The sequence below is a fragment of the Scyliorhinus canicula genome, chromosome 17, assembly GCF_902713615.1.
Source record: "Scyliorhinus canicula chromosome 17, sScyCan1.1, whole genome shotgun sequence".
NCBI classification, from domain to species: Eukaryota; Metazoa; Chordata; class Chondrichthyes; order Carcharhiniformes; family Scyliorhinidae; genus Scyliorhinus; species Scyliorhinus canicula.
In genome coordinates, this window is record NC_052162.1 from 92976956 (window position 1) to 93002248 (window position 25293).

The window sequence follows — 25293 nt, forward strand, 5'->3', positions numbered from 1 at the left end:
CAAATAGCGGTTGGGAAAAGCTGCATTGAAGCTTCCGGCAACTTTCTGCGCCGTATTGTTTGGAACAGAGGACAAAAAAATTTGCACGACGTCACATAGGCGCGGTGGACTCTGATTGAGCTTGCCTTGCCTGCAAGTTAGATATTGAAGATGGGGTGCCATTTTTAAAGGCCAGCTCAGTGCACAAAAGTTCACTTTGAAACCCTCACCCGCCCACCATCACACGCACCGCCCTCCATCCCGGTACTGCCCCCTGGCATTGCCTGGGTTGTGCCTGGGCATGACCCTCTTCCCCTTTGAGCGATGCACTTATTTGAACTCCTCTGGGAGGTATGCCCGCCAAGTTCATAGCTTGGGAGGTCAGTCAGGTTTCACAATACTCTTCCCTCACGCTGATCCAAATGGATTTAAGCATAGAGGCTTGATTATGAAATGCTAATGTGTGGAAATGATTTGTTTTCAATGTTGTGTAGTGTCACATCACTGGTGGGAGGAGGGGACAATGACGTCATAGTCTTACAACGGCGTGGAACACGATTTGGATATCCTGAGATTTTCTGCTTCTGTTGTCAACCCGCCCGGCAAAAACGGGAATGGAAAATCCCAGCCCAAGTTACTTATATGTGATTGAATCACAGTATTTCAAAAGCTCATGAAGACCCAGTAACCCAGGTCGTTTTAACAGCATGGTAACAGGGAGTTGCGTTTGCTATTATATTTCAACATGATGTAAACCTCCACAAATGTGACTCTCAGCAGACAAATATCATAATCTTCACTTTAAACCATTATTCAGAATGAAAAATATATACAATACAATTTCCAACCTTAAAATAAGTATTTACAAATGTATTGTTACATAGGAACATATTCCCTACAGCTTTGGCATTTCATGAATATCAGGAAGTTGCACATTGCTAATTTTCTGTTTAGGGTAGACCTGGCTCTTGTATCTTTCTCCTTTGTGCCGATCCAAGTACGGACCCCAGTCTGGTGTTGATGTGCAAGCTGCCGTAATTCTCTATGAAAAGAAAAGTGAAGGGTTTAATCGTTCATGTTTGGTGTTCCTGGACAGTAAATGGGATGAATGCTGAAAATCTTATATTCTGTGCCGTTTAAGGATGGGACCCAGTGTTGCCTGGTTTCGTGGAACTGAATTGGCATTATCACTTTGACTAGATTAGATAAGTGTCAATGCCTGTGCGATTTCAAACGGAGTGAGTGTTATCATTCTATGATTTCCCCATTCGGCTGAAACCATGTCTACAAATATGTATGAATCGGTGGTAGATACCTCCATGGTCAATGCAGGAAATTGTATTCCTCCATGCTCACTTTACAGGTATTATAGGCATGCCAAATACTTCTCATACAAGTGGCATGCATGCTCTTATTCTGCACTAGTGCAGTCCCCATATTGGATTCAGCTTCTCAGTAGGCATCCAGGGTATACACTTGAAACTGCTGAAAGGTCCACTGCATATGTTACATAAGTAAGTAAAGTCGTCATACTCTCAGACGACCATAGTCTGTTTCTCTTTGAGGGGGAGAGCTGACTGGTGGTGATTTAACCTGAGGATCACCACACCTCAGGCGAGGGGAAATGTTGAGAAGGAGGGCCTTCATGAATAACCTTGGTAGTATGGGAATTGAACCCACGCTGTTGGTCTCACTCATAATCCAGCTATCTAACCAACTGAGAAAAACTAGCCAATATGTTGCACTATCTATAAATATCTGTTAGGAGCTAGGAACTACTTAGCTGGGAAATAAATTATTGTGTGTTTAAGTGTTCCAAGGGACTAGGTTTCACAGCCATACTAGAGACTGGAATGGTATGAAACAGGATTGGTTCAGGCCAATCCATCTTCTTCACAAAACAGCATGGCACGTTAATGCGGCATTCTCTGTTGGCAGGATTCTCCACTTTGTCGGCAGCGCATCATGCCCACAGGTTTACCGACGGCATTGGGTGGTCACAATGGGTAACCCCATTGACCGGCTGAGGGAATGGAAAACCCCACTGCCACCGGGGGTGCGCTGTGCCAGCAAACGGGGCTAGTGGGGTGCAGAATCCCACCACTGACCTTTAAAAGCTATTAACATATCTTGGAAACAAAAGACAACAAGCATACATAACAGTATATTCAATTTGGAGCCCTTTTGCCTGTTTGAGACACCTTTGAGAAATTAATTGATAACTCACTGCAGCATGCACCCTATATTCTAATGAGGCTCTGGACAAGTTTACCACCATCATATTGCTGACCTCACTGCAAATGATGGCAACCCAACAGGGTTATCAGGATCAGGTAGAAAAGTGAAGTTGTGGTGAAAGATCAGCCATGATCGTGTTGAATGGTAGAGCCATATGGTCTACTCCTGCTTCTATTTCCCCGCCGGGTGGGAGAATCGCCAGGGGGCGGCGTCAATCCCACCCCACCGCTCCGATGCCGGCTGCCGAGTTCTCCAGCGCTGGTTTTCGGGCAGGGTTGGGCATCACGCCACGGCAGTTGGGGGCCGTTGGCAGCGGTCCCCCCCCCCCGGCAATTCTCCGGGCCCCCGATGGGCTGATCCAGCCCGTTTCCGGCCAGTCCCACCGGATTGAAATGGACATGGTCCATCACGGCGGGACTTGGCTGGTAGGCCATCTACCGGAGTACTCGGGCTCGGGGGGCGGGGGGGGGGGGGAGGATCCATGACCACTGATTTAAAATGAGGAAAGTTATCTGTGTCATAGATCTGCCCAGTAACAGCAGAAAACAAATTTAACAAGCCATGAAAGGATGCAATCTGCCCAACAACACGTAGAAATTTGCCAAGCGTCAATACAAGCCAGCATTCAAAAGGCATGATGAGATGTGACTTTCCCAGTATCAAAATTAACAGGCACCTCAATAGGATCAGGTGTAAATTGCTGTATTCGTAGAAACAGCTTACCGAGATAACTGAGAAATCAGTGAAGCTATCCACATGCAGATTTCTAGAGTCAAAGAATATGAGAGAGGCAGACAGCCAAAAACACAGAATAAAGAATCAAAGGGAACATGGTATAATTGCCAACACCTTCAGCTGCAGGTAAGCCAGTTTATCTAAGTAAGCCAGTTTTCATCTAACAGCCTGAGAGGCCAGTTCATAACACACAGCCAGGAGGCCAGTTTTACTCAATTTCTTAAGAGTTAAGGCCGTGCATCCTTTTTAAAGGTAGTTTAAATATCTTCGCTAGACCAGGAAAAGACACTTCCCAGACTTGATTATCAGCCCTGTATTGTGTGGTAGCTATAAGCTGCATTTGACTTAGATTTATTTAATTTGGATGTTATTTAGAGAAAGGGGAAGTCTTAAGGAATTCAAGGATCTTGGATATATTTTGGAACAAGGGGTAAGTTCTATAAATACTGTTTGCATGTTTGGTGATCCACATACTGCATTGTCTTTGAGTATTGTAGTCCTGTTCATGTGTAGTTGTCTTTTCTTTAATAAATAGTCTTTAATAATTGATACACAATAACTGCGCTTGTTATTCTCACTATGCTTCCACATGCCTTCTCACATCATTCCAAAAACAAAATGATAGATTGCCATGAACCGGTGTTTCAAGTTGGGAAGCACTTGCAGATACCAAAACCATGGTTCATGACACTCTGCTACTCTGTGCTGATATGCCGCATCTTCCAGAATTCGAACTTTTACCAAAACCAAGTTAAATCATATCAAGTTGTTTCCTTACCTTTTTTTCTAAATTCAGTGTGCCCAATTAATTTTTTTCCAATTAAGGGGCAATTTAGCATGGCCAATCCACCTCGCCAGCACATCTTTGGGTTGTGGGAGCAAAACCCACGCAAACACAGGAAGAATGTGCAAACTCCACATGGACAGTGACCCAGAGCCGGGATCGAACCTGGAACCTCGGCTCAGTGAGGCTGCAGGGCTAACCTCTGCGCCACCATGCTGCCCCAAGATGTTTCCTTACCTGACACAAGGTGGAGCCCTCAGCTCGAATAATTTTCATAATGGCAACAATGGGAATCCACATAATACAGAAGATTATCATACACCACCCAAGTACTGTTGCCCAAAAAGGATATTCAACAAGTCCATATGTTGGTGGGACAAATGTTGCTAAGGACCAGATTAAAATCACCTGAACAAAATGAAAGCAAAAAGCAAGATCAGAAGAAGAATGAGACAATCTGCAGCTTGATCATTTTCAGTTTAACTCAAAAAAAGGTGCAACATCTCCTTACCGTCAGCAAACACGGAGAGATAAAAACCCAACACACTCTCCACCACAGCCAGAAGAGCCAATTCTTTTTTCCAATCATCATCTCAATGTCCTTGATGAACCTGTTTACCCCTGTGAACAACAGGAATGCAGAGAGACACAATCACTTGGTTTGTCCAGTCTTCAGGGCAGATTGTTTACTGCTTGTTTACTGTAGAAGTTCATCTTGTACTGGGTCTCACGAATGAACAGGTTAAATCAGAGTAAGTATTTCAAACAGGATCTGGCCATTGCAGCTTTATGGATTAGCTTATTTGACAAGTAAAGAAAAAATTATTTTCTCAGCTATCTTTGAAATGATGGTGAAGATCACAGGATAATTTGTATGTTTCTTATGGAGAAATATTTAGACCATTACCTTTTTCATTTATGGGTTCCAATATGTTTCTGTTCTGCTTACCATAGATCCAGCTGATGCCGATGAACTCCAGACCACCAGTTATAAGGAGGCCCCAACCAGCACAGAAATGATCAATTAAATTCACCCAGTAAATACCAGCCTGAGAAGATAATGAGAGGGAAAAAAGACTGCTCAAAATACAGCATTTTATAATATCTAAACTCAACACTTTTAGTCCATTACAAATCAATCACACCTTGTATTCCAATGAAGTTCAACTTGCGGATCAGCATCTCATCTTTTCATCAGGCACTTTACAGCCTTCTCGAGATTCAACATTGAATTCAACAATTTTAGACTGTAACCGCTGTCACCATTTTGTTCCCCTTTTCTTTGCAGGTTTTGATTTGAACTAGTTTTTCTCCCTAAATCGACATCACAAATAATATTGGTCAAACCCCCAAGGATAACTCTCCTGCTCTTGCTTTTTACGTACGTGTAAAAAGCATTGGGATTTTCCTTAACCCTATTTGCCAATATCTTTTCGTGACCCCTTTTAGCCCTCCTGACTCCTTGCTTAGGTTCCTTCCTACTTTCCTTATATTCCACACAGGCTTCGTATCAGCCTTCTAGCCCTGACAAATGCCTCATTTTTTTATTTTTGACGAGGCCTACAATATCCCTCGTTAGCCAAGGATCGCGACATTTGCCAAATGTATCCTTCTTCCTCACAGGAACATGCTGGTCCTGAATTCCTTTCAACTGACATTTGAAAACCACCCATATGTCAGTTGCTAATTTACCCTCAAACATCCTCCCACAATCTAGGTTCTTCAGTTCCAGCCTAATGTTGTTCTGATTATCCTTCCCAAATTTAGCACATTCACCCTCAGACAACTCTTATCCTTGTCCAGCAGCACTTTAAAACTTACTGAATTGTGGTCACTGTTCCCAAAATGCTCTCCCACTGAAACGTCTGCTACCTGGCCAGGCTCATTCCACAATACCAGGTCCAGAACAGCCCCTTCCCTAGTCGGACCATCTACATATTGTTACAAGAAGCCCTCCTAGATGCTCCCTACAAACTCTGCCCCGTCCAAGCCCCTTGCACTAAGCGAGTCCCCATCAATATGGGGAAGTTAAAGTCTCCCATCACAACAACCCTGTTGTTTTTATTCTTTTCCCAAATCTGTCTAGCTATCTGCTCCTCTATCTCCCGCTGGCTGTTGGGAGGCCTGTAGTAAACCCCCAACATTGTGACTGCACCTTTCTTATTCCTGATGTCTACCCATATAGCCTCGCAGCCCTCTGCGGTGTCCTCCCGTAGTACAGCTGTGATTTTCTCCTGAACCAGTCGCGCAACTCCTCCACCCCTTTTACCTCCCCCTCTATCACTCCTGAAACTTCTAAATCCTGGAATGTTTAGCTGCCAATCCTGTCCTTCCCTCAACCAGGTCTCTGTAATGGAAACAACATCATAGTTCCAAGTACTAATCCAAGCTCTAATTTCATCTGTCTTACCTGTTATACTTCTTGCATTAAAACATATGCACTTCAGGCCACCAGTCCCGCTGTTTTCAGCAACATCTACCTGTCTGCTCTTCCTCAGAGCCATAGTTGCTCTATTTCTTAGTTCTCCCTCAATTTTTCACATTCTGACCTATTGCTTCCACCCCATACTAATTTGAACATTCCTGTGTGACACTAGCAAACCTCGCGACCAGGATATTTATGCCTCTCCAGTTCATATGCAACCCGTCCCTCTTATACAGGTCACACCTGCTCCGGAAGAGCTCCCAGTGGTCTAGGTAACTGAAACCCTCCCTCCTGCATCAGCTGTTTAGCCACGTGTTTAGCTGCTCTATCTTCCTATTTCTAACTTCACTGGCACAGGGCACAGGGAGTAATCCCGGGATCAAAACCCTTGAGATCCTGTCTTTTAACTTTCTGCCTAGCTCTCTAAACTCCTGCTGCAGGACTTCATCCCACTTCCTGCCTATGTCGTTAGTACCAATATTTACCACAACCTCTGCCCATTTGCCCTCTCCCTTCAGGATGTCCGCTACCTGTTCTGAGACATCCTGGACCCTGGCACCAGGGAGGCAACATACCATCCTGGAGTCTCTTTCACGTCCACAGAAGCGCCTATCTGTGCCCCTGACTATAGACTCCCCGATGACAATTGCTCTTCTGTGCTTTGACCCTCCCAGTTGAACATCAGAGCCAGCCGTGGTGCCACTGCTCTGGCTGCTGCTGTTTTCCCCTGATAGGCTATTCCCCTTGACAGTATCCAAAGGGGTATACCTGTTCGAGAGAGGGACAACCACAGGGGTTTCCTGCACTGCCTGCCTGCCCTTCTGGTGGTCACCCATTTCTCTGCACCTTGGGAGTGACCGCATTTATACAACTGCTATCCATGACGCTTTCCACCACCACGGCATGCTCCGAAGTGCATCCAACTGCTGCTTCAACCAAACCATGCGGTCTGTGAGGAGCTCCAATTGGGTGCACTTTCTGCAGATACAGCCATCTGAGACGCTGGAAGCCTCCCAGACCTGTCACATCTCACAGTCAGAGCACTGCAACCCTCTAATTGACAATGCGTTAATTAATTAGTAAATTAAATTTAAAAATTTTTTTTTTTAAAGATACTGTTAACTATATGTTTCCTAGCACTAGATTTTTACTATAAATCTAAATGCTAAATCCAATATTCTCTGATCTCTGGCTTAGATACTTCTCTAAATTATGATTAAGTAATTAAATAATTTGTTTAATTTGTTCAACAATGTTTAATTTTTAAATTTAGTGCAGATTCCCTATCAGCCAATGAGGTCACAGCTTTCCTGTGACGTCAGTTTTCAGTTTTCCCAACCCCCCCCCCCAGTTGGATCACTCAGAGTAGCAGAATATCTATCACTGCTCCCAAGCTGCTCCCCGTCTCTCTCTCGCTCCCGAAAGTGAAGGCCGCTGGAACCTGGGGGTAAGATTTTATATCACCTACCTTCCCAGAGTGCTCCCTGGTATTCTCCCTGCTTCCCAGAATGCACTCTGGACCTCACTTTCACCTGAGCAAAGCTTACTGAGTGCACTTTCTGTCTGTCTTTTCTTCAGAACTCAACTAAACAAGATGGGTCACACGATTTAAGCTTCAAATAGAAGAATTTAATGTGCACCCTTGTGCCATTAAACAGGCCTCAGGTGACTGAATGATAACTTCCTCTCAGCAATTCTGGTGGTGGCAGCTTCAGCCAATCAGACACTGAGCTAGACGTTTAACTGAAAAACTTAGGGCGAAATTCTCCGCCCCCCACGACGGGTGGGAGAATAGCGAGAGGGCCTTCCCGACATTTTTGCCGCCCTCCCGCTATTCTCCCCCCCCCCCCCCCCCCCCCGCCGAAGTCCCGACCCGAATCGCTGCCGCCGTTTTTTTACGGCCGGCAGCGATTCTCAGCTGTTAGATGGGCCGAAGTCCCAGCCCTTTCCGCCGTTTTTACGAACGGCAAACACACCTGGTCTTGCCGTTCGTAAAAACGGCGTCACAAACTCGCTATTAATAACCATGGCACCGATTGGCACGGCCGTACCACGGCCGTGCCAAGGGTGCCATGGGCCCGCGATCGGTGGGCACCGATCGCGGGCAGCGGGCCCGATGCCCGCGCACTACTTGTCCTTCCGCCGCCTCGCAGTATCCATTCGCGGGGCGGCTGAGGGGCAACCCGGCCCGCGCATGCGCGGGTTTCGCGCAAAAACGCGATGACGTCACCCACGCATGCGCGGGTTGGAGTCTTCCAAACTGCGCATGCGCGCCTGACGTCATATGACGCGTCAGCCGGCGCTAACTCCGGCAAGCGGGCTTAACGATTTTCGTTAAGCCCGTCTTGCCGGAGCCTACGGCGTCGGGCTGCTAGCCCCGACCGGGGACCAGAATCGGTCCCCCGTCGGGAAGGGGCGCGCTGCCGTAAAACCCGCCCGGGTTTTACGGCAGCTTTACGATTTCTCCCGTTTTGGGAGAATCTCGCCCTTAATCAATAACCTTCCCTTCACTAAAAGGCCAAAAGTGGAGATCTTCACTGACGATTGTACAGTATTCAGTTCCATGAGCAACTCCTCAGATACCAGCAGTCCATGTCTCTCTGCAGTAAAATATTGATGACATTCAGTCTTGGGCTGATAAGTGGTAAGTAATATTCATGCCACACGAGTGCCAGGCAATGGACATATCCACAGAGAGAATATAATAACAGCCTCTTGACATTCAGTAGCATCCCCTTGTCAACATTCTGGGGGTTACCATTCACCAGAAACCTAGCTGAACCACACATCTCTTTACTTTGGCTATGAACGCAGATCAGGGTGGTATGGTGCACCAATGGTTATCACTGCTGCCTCACAGTGCCGAGGGCTCGTTTTTGATCCTGTCCCCGGGTCACTGCCCATGTGTAGGTTGCACATACTCCTCTTGTCTGCATGGGTTCACTCCCACAACCCAAAGATGTGCAGGACAAATGGATTGACCATGTTAAATTGCCACTTAAATGGAATTTCTTTTAAAAAGCAAATCAAAAGCTGGGAATTCTGCAGACATTCACGATCTTCTGACCGCCGCTCCTCTCCGCCAGCCCCCATCCACCCAAAGCCGTTGTGCAATCTGCAATGCACAAGTCATGACAGTGAGGGAATTCTCTCCCCTTGTCTTGATGAGCGCAGCTCCAACAACACTCAAGAAGCTTGACACGTCCAGGACAAATCAGCCCACTTAACTGGCACCCTTCCACAAGCATTCACTCCCGCCATCATCAATGTGAAGTGGCACCCGTGTGTACCATCTATAAGATGCACTGCAGCAGTTTGACAAGGTTTCTTCCACAGTAGCTGCCAGTATGTAAATTGAGACACCGAGAAGGATAAGAGCAGATGCATCGAAAAACTGCCACTTCCAAGTTCCCCTCCAACTCACACCCATCCACACTTGGAAACATATCACCGTTCCTTTATAGCCACTGGGTTCAAGTTCAAGAACTTCCTCCCTAATAGCCCTGTGGGTGTACCTACACCACATAGACTGCAGTAGAACACAGAATATAGATAATAGAAAATACATCACAGAACAGGCCCTTCGGCCCATGATGTTGTGCCAAACTTTTGTCCTAGATTAAGAACAAATTAATCTACAACCCATCATTCTACCGTAATCCATGTACCTATCCAATAGCCGCTTGAATGTCCATAATGTTTCCGACTCAACTACTTCCACAGGCAGTGCATTCCATGCCCCCACTACTCTCTGGGTAAAGAACCTACCTCTGACATTCCACCATTCATCTTAAATTTATGTCCCCTTGTAATGGTTTGCTCTAGCTGGGGCAAAAGACTCTGACTGTCTACTCTATCTATTCCCCTGATCATCTTATAAACCTCTATCAAGTCTCCCCTCATCGTTCTCCGTTCTAATGAGAAAAGGCCTAACACCCTCAACCTTTCCTCGTAAAACCTACTCTCCATTCCAGGCAACATCTTGGTAAATCTCCTGTGCACCTTTTCCAAAACTTCCACATCCTTCCTAAAATGAGGTGACCAGAACTGCACACAGTACTTCAAATGTGGCCTTACCTAGGTTTTGTACAGCTGCATCATTACCTCACGGCTCTTAAATTCAGTCCCTCTGCTGATGAACACAAGCACACCATAAGCCTTCTTCACAGCTCTATCAACTTGAGTGGCAACTTTCAAAGATCTTTGAACATAGACCCTAAGATCTCTCTGCTCCACATTGCCAAGAACCCTACTGTTAACCCTATATTCCGCATTCATATTTGTCCTTCCAAAATAGACAACATCGGACTTTTCAGGGTTAAACTCCATCTGCCACTTCTCATCCCAGCTCTCCATCCTATCTATGTCTCTGCAGCCGACAACAGCCCTCCTCACTGTCCACAATTCCAACAATTTTGTATCGTCTGCAAATTTGCTGACCCACCCTTCAACTCCCTCATCCAAGTGATTAATGAAAATCACAACAGCAGAGGACCCAGAACTGATCCCTGCGGAACTCCACTGGTAACTGGGTTCCAGGCTGAATTTTTGCCATCCACCACCACTCTCTGACTTCTATCGGTTAGCCAGTTCGTTATCCAACAGTCCAAATTTCCCATTATTCCATGCCTCCTTACTTTCTACATAAGCCTACCATGGGGAATCTTATCAAATGCCTTACTAAAATCCATGTACATTATATCCACTGCTTTACCTTCATCCACATGCTTGGTCACCTCCTCAAAGAATTCAATAAGACTTGTGAGGCAAGACCTACCCCTCACAAATCCATGCTGACTATCCCTAATCAAGCAGTGTCTTTCTGGATGCTCATAAATCTTATCCCTCAGTACCCTTTCCATTACTTTGTCTACGACTGAAGTAAGACTAACTGGCCTGTAATTCCCAGGGTTATCCCTATTCCATTTTTTGGACAGGGGCACGGCATTCGCCACTCTCCAATTCCCTGGTACCACCCCTGTTGACAGTGAGGACGAAAAGATCAATGTCAATGGCTCTGCAATTTCATCTCTTGCTTCCCATAGAATCCTTGGATATATCCCGTCAGGCTCAGGGGACTTGTCTATCCTCAAGTTTTTCAAAATACCCAACACATCTTCCTTCCCAACAATTATCTCCTCGAGCTTCCCAGTCTGTTTCACACTGTCCTCTCCCAACAATATGGCCCCTCTCATTCATAAATACTGAAGAAAAGTATTTGTTCAAGACCTCTCCTATCTCTTCAGACTCAATACACAATCTCCCGCCACTGTCCTTGATCGGACCTACCCTTGCTCTAGTCATTCTCATATTTCTCACATATGTGTAAAAGGCCTTTGGCTTTTCTTTGATCCTATCTGCCAAAGATTTTTCATGCCCTCTCTTAGCTCTCCTAATCCCTTTCTTCAGTTCCCTGCTGGCTATCTTATATCCCTCCAGCGCCCTATCTGAACCTTGTTTCCGCAGCCTTACCATAAGTCTCCTTCTTCCTCTTAACGAGACATTCAACCTCTCTTGTCAACCATGGTTCCCTCACTCATCCATCTCTTCCCTGCCTGACAGTAAGGACACAGTATCTGTTCCTTGAACAAGTTCCACATTTCAATTGTGTCCTTCCCTGACAGCCCACAGTGAGTGGGGCCCAGACTTGCAGAGGTAAGTGAGTGTAAAAACTCATTTAATTCCGTTGACGCCAGATTGAACCACTACCCGGGATCTACTATTCTTGCCAAGGAGACCTCAGCCAAGCACCATTCAACACTGGTCCCGACAAACAGGGACCAGGCGAAACGGCACTTGGAGGGTCTGCTAGGCGATCGGGGGCACCTGGGATCTGAACAGGGTGCCATGCTGGCACTAATTATGCCACCTGGGCATCTTGGCACTGCCAGCCTGGCATTCTGGCAGAATCACCAGGGCACTCTGACAGTGCAAGCCTGGTTCCAGTGCAAGCCTGGTGCTAGCCTGGCACAGCAAGGGTGCCCAGGTGCCACTGCCAGGTTCACAGGGGCATTGCAAGTGTGGAAGGTGACAGTGCCAAGGTGTCCAGATGGTATTTTGCCCACGTCTGGAATCGGGCCTAGGGATGCCTTTCCTCATGAGGTGGGGTGCGGGAGACTCGAGAACCCCCCATCAGGTGAGTTGGGGGCTGTGTCGGGAGGTCGGGATGGCGTGCCAATCTCTTCCTTCATTGGAGGAGCTCTGCTCGGAGTTCCTCACTGCAGGAAATGCAGCTAAGTGCAGCATCAGTGGGGAGTTCCCCATTGAGGCTCAAAACAACCCCATAGTGCTGTTAGATATCAGCCCCTCGATTCCCACCCAGAATGGACTCGGTTAGATCACGCTCATTAAAACAATTGGACACAGAGATAGAATAATCATAATAATAGAATGGATAAATATTTATGGCACAGAAAGAGGCCACTTAGCCTATTGTGTCTACATCGTCCGAAAGATGAACCGCGGAGCCTAACTCCACTTTCCAGCATCTAGTCCTCAGTCCTGCAGGTTACGGCACATTTAAACCATACCATAGTATCTCTACAGTGCAGAAAGAGGCCATTTATCACATCGAGTCTACAGCGACCCTGTGAAAGAGTGCCCTTATCCCTGCCCTACCCCACTAACCCCACCTAACCCGTGCATCTGTGAACACTGAGAGGCAATTGTCGCATGGCCAATCGACCTAACCTGCACACCTTTGGTTTCTGGAAGAAAACCAGAGTACCCAGAGGTAACCCATGCAAACATGGGGAGGACCTGCAAACTACACACAGACATTATAAATGAGTTGGAGAGTTCTGCCTTTACTACTCTTTCAGGCAGTGAAATCCAGACCCCGCAAATCTCTTAGGAAAGAAAATGTTCCTCATATATGTCCTCTAATCTTTCTACCAATCGTTTTAAATCTATGCACCCCCCAGTCACTGAGCTCTCTCCTAAGGGACATAGGCCCTTCCCATCCATCCTATTGAGGCCGTCACAATGTTTTACATCTCAAGCCAGCTCTGATCCAATGAACAGTCCATTCAATATTTCTTCAAAGGTGCATTTTTCCAGTCCTGGCAAAATCCTCGTAAATCTCCTCTGAACACTCTCTGATGCAATTACATCCTTTCTGTAATGAGGTGATCAGAACTGCACACAGTACTTAGTGGGCTGGATTCTTTCTTGGCAGGCGTCGGTTTTCTCTGGGTGGTCTGATTTCCTCATGCAGTGCATAGATGTGCTCAAGATGCAGTTCTGATGCCTGGACTGATCTGGTGGGCACTCCAATATAGCCCCAAGAGGGTCTCAATCATCATGGTGTCCTGCTGCAACCCTCATAATATCGTGCAGCAGTGGGGCAACATGCTGGAGGAAGAGGAATAAAGCCAGGCCTCATCTGATGAGGTGGATGGGGATGGTTTCCAGAAGGACTGGGCGGTGAGCCTGAGCTCGCACAGCAAGCCACTCAACGTGTGATCCAGAGCCACCATACATGGGACAACCTCATCACCTCCCAATTAACCAACAAGGAGGCCTGGCCAGCGGCAGCTCTGCAACCCTGTCCCAACTCTTCCTCCTCCCCTTCATTAATCCTTCCAACCATACACAATCACCTTCCCTTGAGACTCTCAACCCTTTTCACTCCCTTAGTCCATCCACCCCTTCCCTCTCCCTAAGTCTAATCCACCCCTTCCTGTTCCCTTAATAATTCCACATCTTCACTCTCCCTCAGTCCATCACTCCACTTTTCCACTGGCCTTCCAACCCTTCCCACTACCACAGCTCCGCCTTCCTCTCCCCAGGAGTCATACCAGCATCACCACAAGGTGTTGTCTATTGTAGCCACCTGGGTTGGCCACTTCCCAACTTTAAAATGGAGATCTGCTAAGAATGCAGGGAGAAATGGCTAAACGCAGGAAAACAAGCAGGTGCAAAATCTCCTGTATTTTAGAACTTGCAGAAACCCAGACAGTACTGAAACTAACAACCATCTACATATTGATGAGCAATCTTGAGGACAATTGGAAACACTTAAGATAATCGAGGTCAAGCCAGACTCCTCGGCGCCAGCGGGAGCCAAGACAAAGGAAGGCCAACCGACACTTAGGAACCTCACAGCGATCAGGGAACAGCCCCAGTATTGGGGAAATCAAATCAATTGATTGGAACATGGTCCAATCAATTGGAACCAGGTACGGGGTCCGCACAAAAAGGCGCAAAGCCCCTGGGGACTATAAAATAGAGTCCCCAAGTTCAGTTCGATCTTCTTGGCAGCTCTCAAAGAACTCTTGACCGTGACTCTCAACTTGGAGAGACTTGCCTAGCCGCTGAACCAACCAAGTAAGTGTCCAGTCAATGCACGCTATGAGATAGGCGCTCCATTAGTCCATACCAGCTGGAAGCCTGCAGGCTCAGGATCGAACAAGAGGCCAATTGTTCCCCTGACCTAGTGTGCCCATTTTCCAAAGTTAAGTATTGGCCTGTTAGTGTTAGAAATAGTCTAGTGAGTAGTATTTTATGCATGAGTAGCGATTGACTGTGTATATAATAAATGTGTTTTGATTTGAACCTTACTAACTGGTGTATTGAGTTATTGATCAGCACTTGAACTTGAACCTCGTGGTGGTATCATAAAGATACCTGGCGACTCTAGAGCAAGGTAATTAAACAGAACAAATTAAATGTAAAGCACACTTAGCAACATTTAGCAACACCATGGGACGGAGGATGATGACGGCTGGTTGTGAGATGAGCACCACTGCTCTTCATTATATGACAAAGTTTGACTCCTGTTCTTCAGGTAACATACCACTGAATAGTCACATATCCCTGCATGTATGCTTGCAATTCCTTTTCATGGGTTCAAATATGTTGTTGAGGAGAGTTCAGATGAGGTGGTTGGTGGCGATGGTGAATGGTTAGGGCTCACTCACTTGGGATGCTATCACACAAGGTAGGTTTACTCTACTGCCCCTTTGCCATGCCACTTTTTGGCTAACGTGTAACAATGTTACATAAGGTGTAACTCCACCCCCCCCCCCACCCCCTCCAGCCCACCTGGCTGCCACACAACACCCACCCCCAGCCCCCCCCTTTACACCCATGAGACCTCCCACAGTCCAAAGATGTGCGGGTTAGGTGGATAGGCCATGCTAAATTGCCCGTAGTGTAAGGTTAATGGGGGGATTGTTGGGTTACGGGTATAGGGTGGATACGTGGGTTTGAGGAGGGTGATCATTGCACGGCGCAACATCGAGGGCCGAAGGGCCTGTTCTGTGCTGTACTGTTCTATGTTCTATGTTCTAGAGGTGAGAGGCAGATAGGACTGCTTTTGAATAGTCACTATTTACAATCAGTATGTCTCTTCTACACCCATGACAACTTTGTGCCATCAAATCTACTCCTTCATGGACTATCACATCTTCTAGATATCACTCAAGACAGCACATCAGACGTAGATGCAGCCTGCTGCGTATCTTGTCCTCTGTCCTGTGATGCCCTTGGTGGCCCTCCTCTGGATGAGGTCAATCAATTTTCTGGTGTTACAAATAATGATGTGTTTGCTTGTTCTGCCCGCTGCCCATGAGATACACTAGTGTCATGTGGGGGGGATTCAGAATGGCTGAGGTTCCCAGCACCTCCACTGCTGGAGGCACCGTCATGGGCCCCTTCACGTCCCCCTCCCTCGGCGTGCTCGCTGACCCCGGGCTACTCCATGGGATGAAAGTAAGGCTGAAGTGAGCTCCGGAGGCGCCACGGTCACCTGCCACTGCCAGTCCCACTCTTTTCTGAACTATGGTCTCGATGCTCTCAGCTATTGCACTCTGAGAGTGGGCCATGTTCCTCATTGCTTCAGTCATGTCCGACTGGGATGATGTTATGTCCCTCTGTGCCTGGTTAAGGTCAGTCAGCACCTGAACAATGCTCTTGATACCCTCAGCAATGACCCTTTTCTGAATGGGCCAAACAATGGTCCACTGCAGTCATGTCCGTATGTCTGGAACATTCCATTTCCACCTTTGACTGGGCCATCCTGTCCTGCACTTCAACCATGGACAGCTCAGTGTGCCCCAAGCCTTGGACATCCTGGCACATGGCTCTGATGTCTTTCTCCAGGCTTTCCATCGTGGTGCCTCCCTTTCAGTGTTGACCTGGGTGCTGTCATAATATCCACTCATGTATATAATGAGATGCAGACAGGCAGTGAGTGACACATAGGATGACCAGTAAACATACAACACAGTACAGCCAATCACCAGACAAGACACTACCACTATAAAGCCAGAGGGCACTAGGTTTCTCGCTCTCTCGGGACCCAGCTACTGAGACAGTCAGAGTCCATGAGCTAGCAAGTGCAAACACCATACGGCAGCTAGTAAGTCTGGTCAGGTTACTACAAGGTCACCAGTCAGATCAGTATAGTGTCGACCCATAGCTGAATATGTATAGCAGTTTTATAGTTGAATAAAACAGTGTTGGATTTTCTCCAGTGTAAGACGTCTATTTCTAACTTCCCTGCATCGAGTGCAGTCCACATCGAATCAACCTGCTTAACACATCAGGTGCCCAGTATCGTCGGCATCATATCCTGTGCCTGAAGGCAGTTGGACTGCACCAGCAGTACTTGCAGATGCTGGAAAGTTACTGACACCCGCTCCTGTATATTCTGGCTTTTCTTCTGCACAGTGATGGGATCATACTTTACAAAAGCACAACATCTGTCTGAGTGACAGCTTCTCCCTGAAATTGGGCTTCCCTCTGACCATCCGCTTCCTCAGGAGTATCTGCCTCCACCTGATGTTCTAAAACATGTGTGTGACCCTCTCCGGAGGGTGATCTAGGAGCCTGAACAAGAACATTACCCACCGAGTTGATAGGGTCTGTGAAGTTGGATGGTGCCAGTGAAAGAGTGCTGAGACATCAGTGGCTTCCTCTGAGTCATTATCTGGGATATTCCGACAGTCTGCGTGGGGTGAGAGGGAGGAGGGGCAGCTACCCCAGAAACCCCAGCCTCGTCTGATGTTGATCCGACAAAACAAAACACACGGGGGAGATCCTGGGAAGGACTGATCTGTGCGAGAGGATTGACTCACTTGCTACAGGGATATCTGTGTTGCATTGGACTCTCAGTTGTTTGATGCATCCCGAACTCTACCGCAGCCACTGCTCTTTGCGTCTCTTGGCTCAGCCTCTCCCAGTGAGTTGCAGGTCCCTTTCTTCAGGGAGGGGTATGGACCTGAATATCTGAGATGACGCCTCTCACCCTTTTATCCTTGAGGACACAGAAAGTACATAGTATGACATTGGGACATGAGTTTTATGGGGGGTTTGTAGCCGGTGGCTTGTCTGTGCAAGGTTCCTGGCCAAAGAGCTCAATACATATGTTGGTGGTTCATAAAAGGTGATGCAGCAGGTGGGATGTTGATGGCCTCAATGGGATTGGGGGCCGATGTGAGGAGTGAGGAAAGGGAGAAATGCCAGGGGCTCACAGGTGGTTATTCAGTAGAGCTGCCCTAAGGAGATCATTCATCTTCTTAAGGTATTATGTGCCGGTCCTCTTGGCAAGGCTGGCAGCACGCACAGCCTCTGTCACCTCTTCCCAGGCCTTGTTCAGGATCTCACCCTGGGAAAGAGGGTTTCCCTCCTCTCCTCAATGGGTTCCAGCATTCAGTCAATCTCCGACTCCAGGAACCTTGATGCTGGTCTTCACGCATCCATCTTCTTGGCTAAAATGATAGTCCGTGGTACGTGGAGCACTTAAAAACTGCTCCAGCTTGTCAGGCCCTGAATGTGAATCCCAACATCAGCGAACCAAACACCCATGGTGCCAGAACCCAGGCAGGCATCATGTGGGCTGTGTACTGGCCAATTTGCTTGACATGAATTTCTCCAGGTTGGCAACTCCAGCAGAATGTGCAGTTCAAACAATTCTACACTGGCACCAGCACTTAGTCTCCAGAACGGAGACTCCAGCCCAAGATGTGGCCTAATGAGTTACACAGGGGTGAATTCTCCAGGGTCAGGGTTCTCCATTCCCACCGGCAGCGCACCCGACCCAAGTGTTTCCTGACAGCTTGGGATGGCTGCAATGGGAAATCCCATTGCCAAGCAGCGGGAACAGAGAATTCTGCCGCCAGTGAATGGGGCACCAGCAAGAAACACACAGCTGATGGACTGGAGAATTTCCGCCACAGTTTCAGTAAAAACACCCCACAATAATTCTGGCTATTTTGCCAATTTTCAAACTTTGCTACATTCCCATGGATCACATGGGCTTTTATTTCTCTACCCTGTCTTCCATGAAGGACCTTATCAAAAGCCTTGCTAAAATCCATGTTGTCCACATCAACTGTATTAGCTTCAAATCCTCCTTGTCACTTCCTCCAAACTTCAATCAAATTAGTCAGACACGATTGTCCCTGAATAAAACCATGCTTAATATCGATGATTAATCCATGCCTTTCTAAGTGACAGTTTATCCTGTCTCTCAGTATGGATTCCAATAATTTGCCCACAACTGAGGATAGACTGACTGGCCTGTAATTATTTGCTCCATTCCTCGTTCCCTTTTTAAACAAAAATACAACATTAGTAGACCTCCAATCCTTTGGCACCACACCTGAATCCAGTGAGAATTCAAACTGATGGTCAGACCCTCTGCTCTTTTAAAAGTTTGGAATGTATTTCATCCAGCCATGGTGATTTATTCATGCTCAAGAATTCTAACCCCACTCATACTCGTCACTTCCTATATTTATCACATTCCATACTTCTCAATTACAGTGTCTGCGTTTTCCCCCTTGTTGCGAATTATTCATTCAGAACCATACCAATACCTTCTGCCTCGACACATAGGTTACCTTTTTTGCTATTTCATGGGTCCTTCTCTTTCCTTGAGCGGGAGTGACTCCTGGTCAGTATGATGTGCAGGCCAGCAGCACGGTTCGATTCCCGTACCAGCCTCCCCGAACAGGTGCCGGAATGTGGCGACTAGGGGCTTTTCACAGTAACTTCATTGAAGCCTACTCGTGACAATAAGTGATTTTCATTTTCATGTGGATTGGTGCCCATTAAGCTATAAACCCCTGGTGACACGGCATCGACCTGTTCCCAGAAAAACTTCGCTATAGGAACAGACGGGAGTCGGCGTTGTGCACTTTAGGTGCAGAAACAGAAAATAACAACTGTTTCCTAAACAGAAAACAACAACAACTATTTTCTTAGTTATCCTCTAACTGAACAAAAAAACAGTGTTGGGTTCATTTGATTTTGCTTGCCCATATTCTTTCATGCTCTCCTTTGCTGTCCAAAGCTCATTTGCATTCAGGGGAATCAACACTTCATCATCCCAGCCCTTTTCTTTGTAGGAACATCTTTACCCTGGACCGCTTGAACCTCCCATTTCAGTGCCCCTCTCTGCTCTGACATTGATTTACCTTCAAATTGTTGTTTCCAGTCAGCTTTTGCTAAATCATTCCTCAGCTTAGTAAAAATGACCTTGACCCAATTTCGAACTGCAACTCCTGTTTTATTTGTATCCTTTTCCATAATTGCGTTAAAATTGACTGTGATCACTATCATCAAAATGCTCGCACACTGTCACTCCTTCCCTCTGCTCAGCTTCATTTCCTAAAACTAAGTCCAGACCCGTACCCTCTCTAGTTGGATTTGTTATATACTGGCCAAAAATAATGTCCTGAATGCACCTCGAGAATTCTGTTCCCTTAATTCCTTTAATACTGAAGCTATCAGTTAACATTGAGGCAGTTATAATAGCTACCTATCACTCCCCTCCTGTTTTTACACTTCTCAGAGATTTGCATCCATATTTTCTCTTCTATCTCCCTATGATTGTTTGCAGATCTATAATACACTCCCAGCAATGTGACTGACCATTTTGTTCCCGAGCTCAATCTGTATGGCATCATTTGATGACCCTCCTAACGTATCATCCCTGCTTGCATCTGTAATTGTTTCTTTGACTAAAATTGCCAAATGCATCCCCTCCTCCATTTTTATTCCCCTCTCTATTCATCTGAAACAGGAATGTTGAGCTTCCCTTTCTGTCCTTGTTTAAGCCATGTTTCTGTAATAACCATGATATCATACTGTCACATTTCTGTCTGTGCTCGGGGATTGTCTGTTTTATTTGCATTGAAGCCCTTTAACATTGCCAAACTCTTTTGCAAGTTTAATCTTTGTTTCCTCTGCATTCCAGATTCATCCACTAATTTCCTGCCTTCCATTTTTCATTCATGAATTTCTCCCAACTGAGACTACCATCCAGTCTTCACCCCTGTGCCAAACTAATTTAAACCCTCCCCAACAGCACCAGCAAAATGCCTCATAGGAACGCAATTCCTGCTCTGTTAAGTTGCAACCCATCCTGCTGTAATAGTTCCATTTCTCCTAGAGCCGGACAAGTGCCCCTAGAAACTAAAGGTGGTCCCTCCTGCACCAACTTTCCAGCCACTCATTCATTTGTCTCCTCTCTCCTCCTTCAATTCCTGTCCTCACTTGTGTATAGCACAGTGACTTATCCAGAGATTTCTACTTTGAAGGTCCTGCTCTCCCTCACTCCCCAAATCTGATTGTCTGCTCACATCCTTTCGACCTAGCTTGTTGTTTTGATGTGGACCATAGACGCTGGCTCTTCAACCTCCCCACTATACCCCCCCCCCCCCCCCCCCCACCCCGCCCCGGGTGCTAAGTGGCATCTTGATGCTGGCACCAGGGAAGCAATGCACCATCCTTGAATCATGTTGTGCCATAGAAATGTCTATCTGCTCCCCTAACTATCAAATCTCCTGTTACTGTAGCTAGTCCAGAGATTTTGTTTTATCCCCTCTTATACTTGAACCACCTGTGGTGCCATTGACTTGGCTCTAGCTATCTTCCCTTGATGAACCCTTGCTCTCATCAGTATTCAAAACTGAATACTATTAGGAGAGAGGGATGCACTCTGGGTCTTCTGTCCTACCTGTCTGGTCCTTTACCACTGCCTCCCTCCCTACATTCCCTCACTCCCTACATATTCTTTTTTTAATTTCGAGTACCCAAGTATTATTTTTCCAATTAAGGGGCAATTTAGCTTTATCAATCTGCCTAATCTGCACATTTTTGGATTGTAGGGGTGAGACCCACGCAGACATGGGGGGGAACGTGCAAACTCCACACGGACAGTGACCCAGGGCCGTAATTCAAACCCGGGTCCTCAGCGCCACAGTCCCAGTGCTAATCACTGTGTCACATGCCGCCCTCTCCCTACATATTCTTAATCTCATCTCCAAAGTGACCTAATCTGTAAATATGCTACCTATATGGTTCTCAGCCTCACGGATGCACTGCTGCTGTCGAAGTTCAAAATCCTAGAGTTCAATCTGCTGCAACTGATGACACTCCCTTTGAAAATGGATATCCAGGACACAACCATCCTGGAGTTCCCACATTGTATAGGACATACATTCTAAGAGCCGTGCCATTTATTTTAGCAGTTGACCTTGGTACCGCTATAAAACATAACCAATACGAATGCACTTTAGTAGTACACCTGACTAAGTGTATTTATTTCATTAATGAATTAGTTAATAAATTCTGAGGCTAAAGCAATAGAATAAAAACTTGCAGTTTTCTAGCTTAGGCAAGAAAAACTCCCAAACTCCCAATGAATGACAGAAAAGTGATCTTTTTCTTTGACACTGGGACAGAATTTCCATGTGAACCAAATTTCTAACTTTACACCTTGCCTACGTTTCACCTCAGGCGTAGTCCCCTATCCATGTGCTCCCCACTACCCATACAGTTTGAAGGAAATAAATCTCTTAAATAGATCCCCAGAAATCTAATGATAGAAATCTAATGATCCAATAGAGGACTTCCTACCTGTGTTACACAAACCAGGCCAAAGAGAAACATCAGGAAACAAGTGACACTGGCCAGATAATATTGTTTTGTTCGCAGAAGTCCAGGGAATGCATCCTGCAAGCTTGTTGTAACTGTTTCTGGTGAAAGATAAAATAGATTGAACTTCGATTGCATCCTACAAGTTTTTACTGAAACCATGTTTCATTGAAGGCAGGAGGGTATTGGTTGCTGCAACCAAGCATCTGTGCATCACAGAAAGAAAGTCCGTCACAATTGTATTCATTTTTTGCGACCTATAAGGGTAATTCCTGTTTGTTCCTGTTTAGTCCCTTATTTCCCTTTTCTTTTATTTTTTTGGGTTACATTTTAGATCAATGGATGATTTATGGGCCTGTATCTTTAAGACAACCTGTGCCTTTAATTCAAACAGATGGATCCAGAAGGCTGTGGTGATTTAAACTGTTGATTGCAGATGGACTGGCACCAATGAGAGAGATTGATCAGCATCATAGGAAATGGAATCATAGAATTTACAGTGCAGAAGGAGGTCTTTCGGCCCATTGAGTCTGCACCAGCCCTCTTAAAGAGCACCCCACCTAAGCCCATGCCTCCATTCTACCCCTGTAACCCCATAACCCCACCCAACCTTTTTGGGCACTAAGGCAATTTACCAAGGCCAATCCATCTATCCTGCACATCTTTGGACTGTGGGAGGACACTGGAGCACCCGGAGAAAACCCACGCAGACACGGGTAGAATGTTCAGACTCCACACAGGCAGTGATCCAAGCTGGGAATTGAACCTGGGACTCTGGCGCTGTGAAGCAACTGTGATAACCACTATGTCTGTCCAGACACAATTCCTCACTTGTGCAATGAGACTAACATCATTACTTCAAAGATGTGCATTTGTTCCTGAACCCAAGCTAATTGTGAGTATTTCACTGAAGAACGTCCCAAATTACCCGCATTCAGTTATCTCCCCAATTCCAGATGTTTGTCCCACTCTGCTTCTACTGGGCCTGGAGCCCACACATGACTTGATAACAGACTGCCGGGAAGTCTGGAAACTAAAGAATTGAATTAGAGAAATCAGGAAGGTCATCCTCATTATGGTCTTGGAGGGATGTCCTGCTGCTGATGAGAGAAACAGACAAAGGGCATTGTCGGTGATTATTCAGTTTGATTGATTTGGTTGGTGGCCAATCAATTGGCCGAAAAGGGCCAATGGTAACAGATGGTGATTGGATCTGAACCACTGGAATGTTTCAGAGCTTCAAGGGTTTAGTTTTGTTTCAATTTAACTCCTGGCAGACCTGAGGAAGGACTGCTGTCCTCTCCCCTCTGTTTTTTCCAGAAAGGTTGTATTTCTAAACTGGCAGGGAGCCTGGATAAATCTATGTCAGGAGAAACATTACATACAGGCTGTGCAAGCAGGGGAGAACCAATCAACTTTCTTTGCCAAAAGGGCTGATGTAAACCAAGCACGTCTTTCAGGACATGTGGGAGAAAACTGGAGCCCCCGGAGTAAACCCACACAGACACAGACACAGGGAGATCGTGTAGACTCTGCACACAGTGACCCAAGCCCGGAACCAAATCCGGGTTCCTGGTGCTTTGAAGCAACAGTGCGAACCACTGTACTACCGTGCTGCAAATAGGCTTCAAAGCAAGGACTTTATTTTACTAGCGTGCTAAGGAACCACAATTTCAGGCAAAGACTCTTGGGCTGGATATACCATAGTCTGACGCTGAAATCTTGTTCGGCGATCGGGCGCAGAATGAATTTTCATGCCGAAATCAGGGCCAGCGCCAATTTGATGCCAGTCCGCTATGCTTCCTCCAAACTGGCATCATTGTGACATGCACCCCGCCCTTTCAATGGCACTGGCACATCATCGGCGCCCACCTGCAATACCCTACCCCCAATGGGCTGAGTTCCCAACTGCGTGGGACATGTGTGGTCTCAGTCATGTGGGAACCAGGCGGAATCACTGTGGACTGTTTCCAGCGCCACCACACTCAGCCAGGGACCATGCCACTGGTCATGGGGGCTTCTGCAAGGGCTGGGGGGACTGGTGGAAGGTGGCCAGGGGGTGGGCAGTGGGGTCAAGGTTGGCGGGTCGGGGTCGCACACAGCCGGCGCCATGCTGTGCGGCGCAACCATTGCAGGTCGTCAGCCATGCACATGCGCGGCCCGGGACCCAGCCATTCTCCGGATGTATCCGGCGTAACCCTTGGGCGTTTTACACGGCGCCGGTGCCAGCCCTTCACCGGTACCGGAATTGGTGAGGGGTTCACACCGATTTGCCGGTTGTGAATCACCACGGGTGCCATACCGGTGTCGGCACTTAGCCATTAAAATAGAGACCCCAGCCCCTTATCTTTTGACCTTCTTCCTTATTATTTTACCTCTTTCCCTCCCCCTCTTGTTTGTCTGCCTTGTGTGTGTGTGTGCGTGTGTGTGTGTGTGGGTAGAGGGTGGAACAGTAAAAAGGGGGTAGCAGATTAGTTTGTAGTTTTTTTGTTGATTTACTGCATATTTAAGCATTATTCTTGTTATAAATAAACAGTAATAACAAGAATAATGCTTAAATATGCAGTAAATCACCTGGTGACTGTAATTATTCGGCAGCTAAGGTCAAAGACTTAGGGAATTTTTGTAAGAGTTATTGGTTAAATCATTTGTGTTTTGACTCTGGGGCACATGGGGCTGGAATTGACCACGTACTTGCCCAGGGTGGTGTCACAGACCTCAGCATATCCTGAAGTGCTTCACTGCCAATAAAGTGTAAGTTCATGATTGGATAGGTAGCAGACAATGGGTGTACCACAGATTTCCCACAAACAGCAATGAGGTGGTGACCAGTTAATTTGTGATGATGATTCAGTGATCAGTATTTATCAGGCCACAGGTAGGAACTCGCCCTTTGTGCTATGGGATGTTTTGATTCCATCCAAGCGGGAAAATGAGGCTTTGGTTTTATGTTTAATCAAGAAGATGGCTCAAGGGGTTGAGTTACCCCTCAACACAATGGTACTGCAAAACTACACAAATTACATGACTTCTTTTTATCTAAATCGAAAGAGACTGCTGAAATGAAATAATGTTGCACTTACCTATAGTTGCAAACTGGCTGTCGAGTCCCAGAGTGACCAGCATAAAGAAAAATAAAATGGACCATAAAGGTGCCACTGGCAATTGTGCGAGGGCCTCAGGGTAGGCGATGAAAGCCAAACCGAAACCTAAACAGTGGTTAGAATTTAAAATGTACAATTAA

General features: G+C 46.6%; 1 protein-coding gene across 2 annotated transcripts in view; it reads right to left on the bottom strand.

Moving 5' to 3' along the window:
* Positions 1 to 238: 238 nt before the first annotated feature.
* The window catches only part of LOC119952358 (sodium- and chloride-dependent neutral and basic amino acid transporter B(0+)-like), a 66967-nt gene continuing 41912 nt past the window's right edge, over positions 239 to 25293 (bottom strand). For both annotated transcript variants that reach the window (XM_038776049.1, XM_038776050.1), the window contains 6 exons: positions 25133 to 25258; positions 22032 to 22150; positions 4686 to 4785; positions 4248 to 4357; positions 3974 to 4144; positions 239 to 1021 (listed from right to left, as the gene is read on the bottom strand). In XM_038776049.1, the coding sequence (XP_038631977.1) occupies positions 875 to 1021; positions 3974 to 4144; positions 4248 to 4357; positions 4686 to 4785; positions 22032 to 22150; positions 25133 to 25258 (773 nt within the window). In that variant the 3' untranslated portion in view covers positions 239 to 874. The remainder of the gene's footprint in view (positions 1022 to 3973; positions 4145 to 4247; positions 4358 to 4685; positions 4786 to 22031; positions 22151 to 25132; positions 25259 to 25293) is intronic.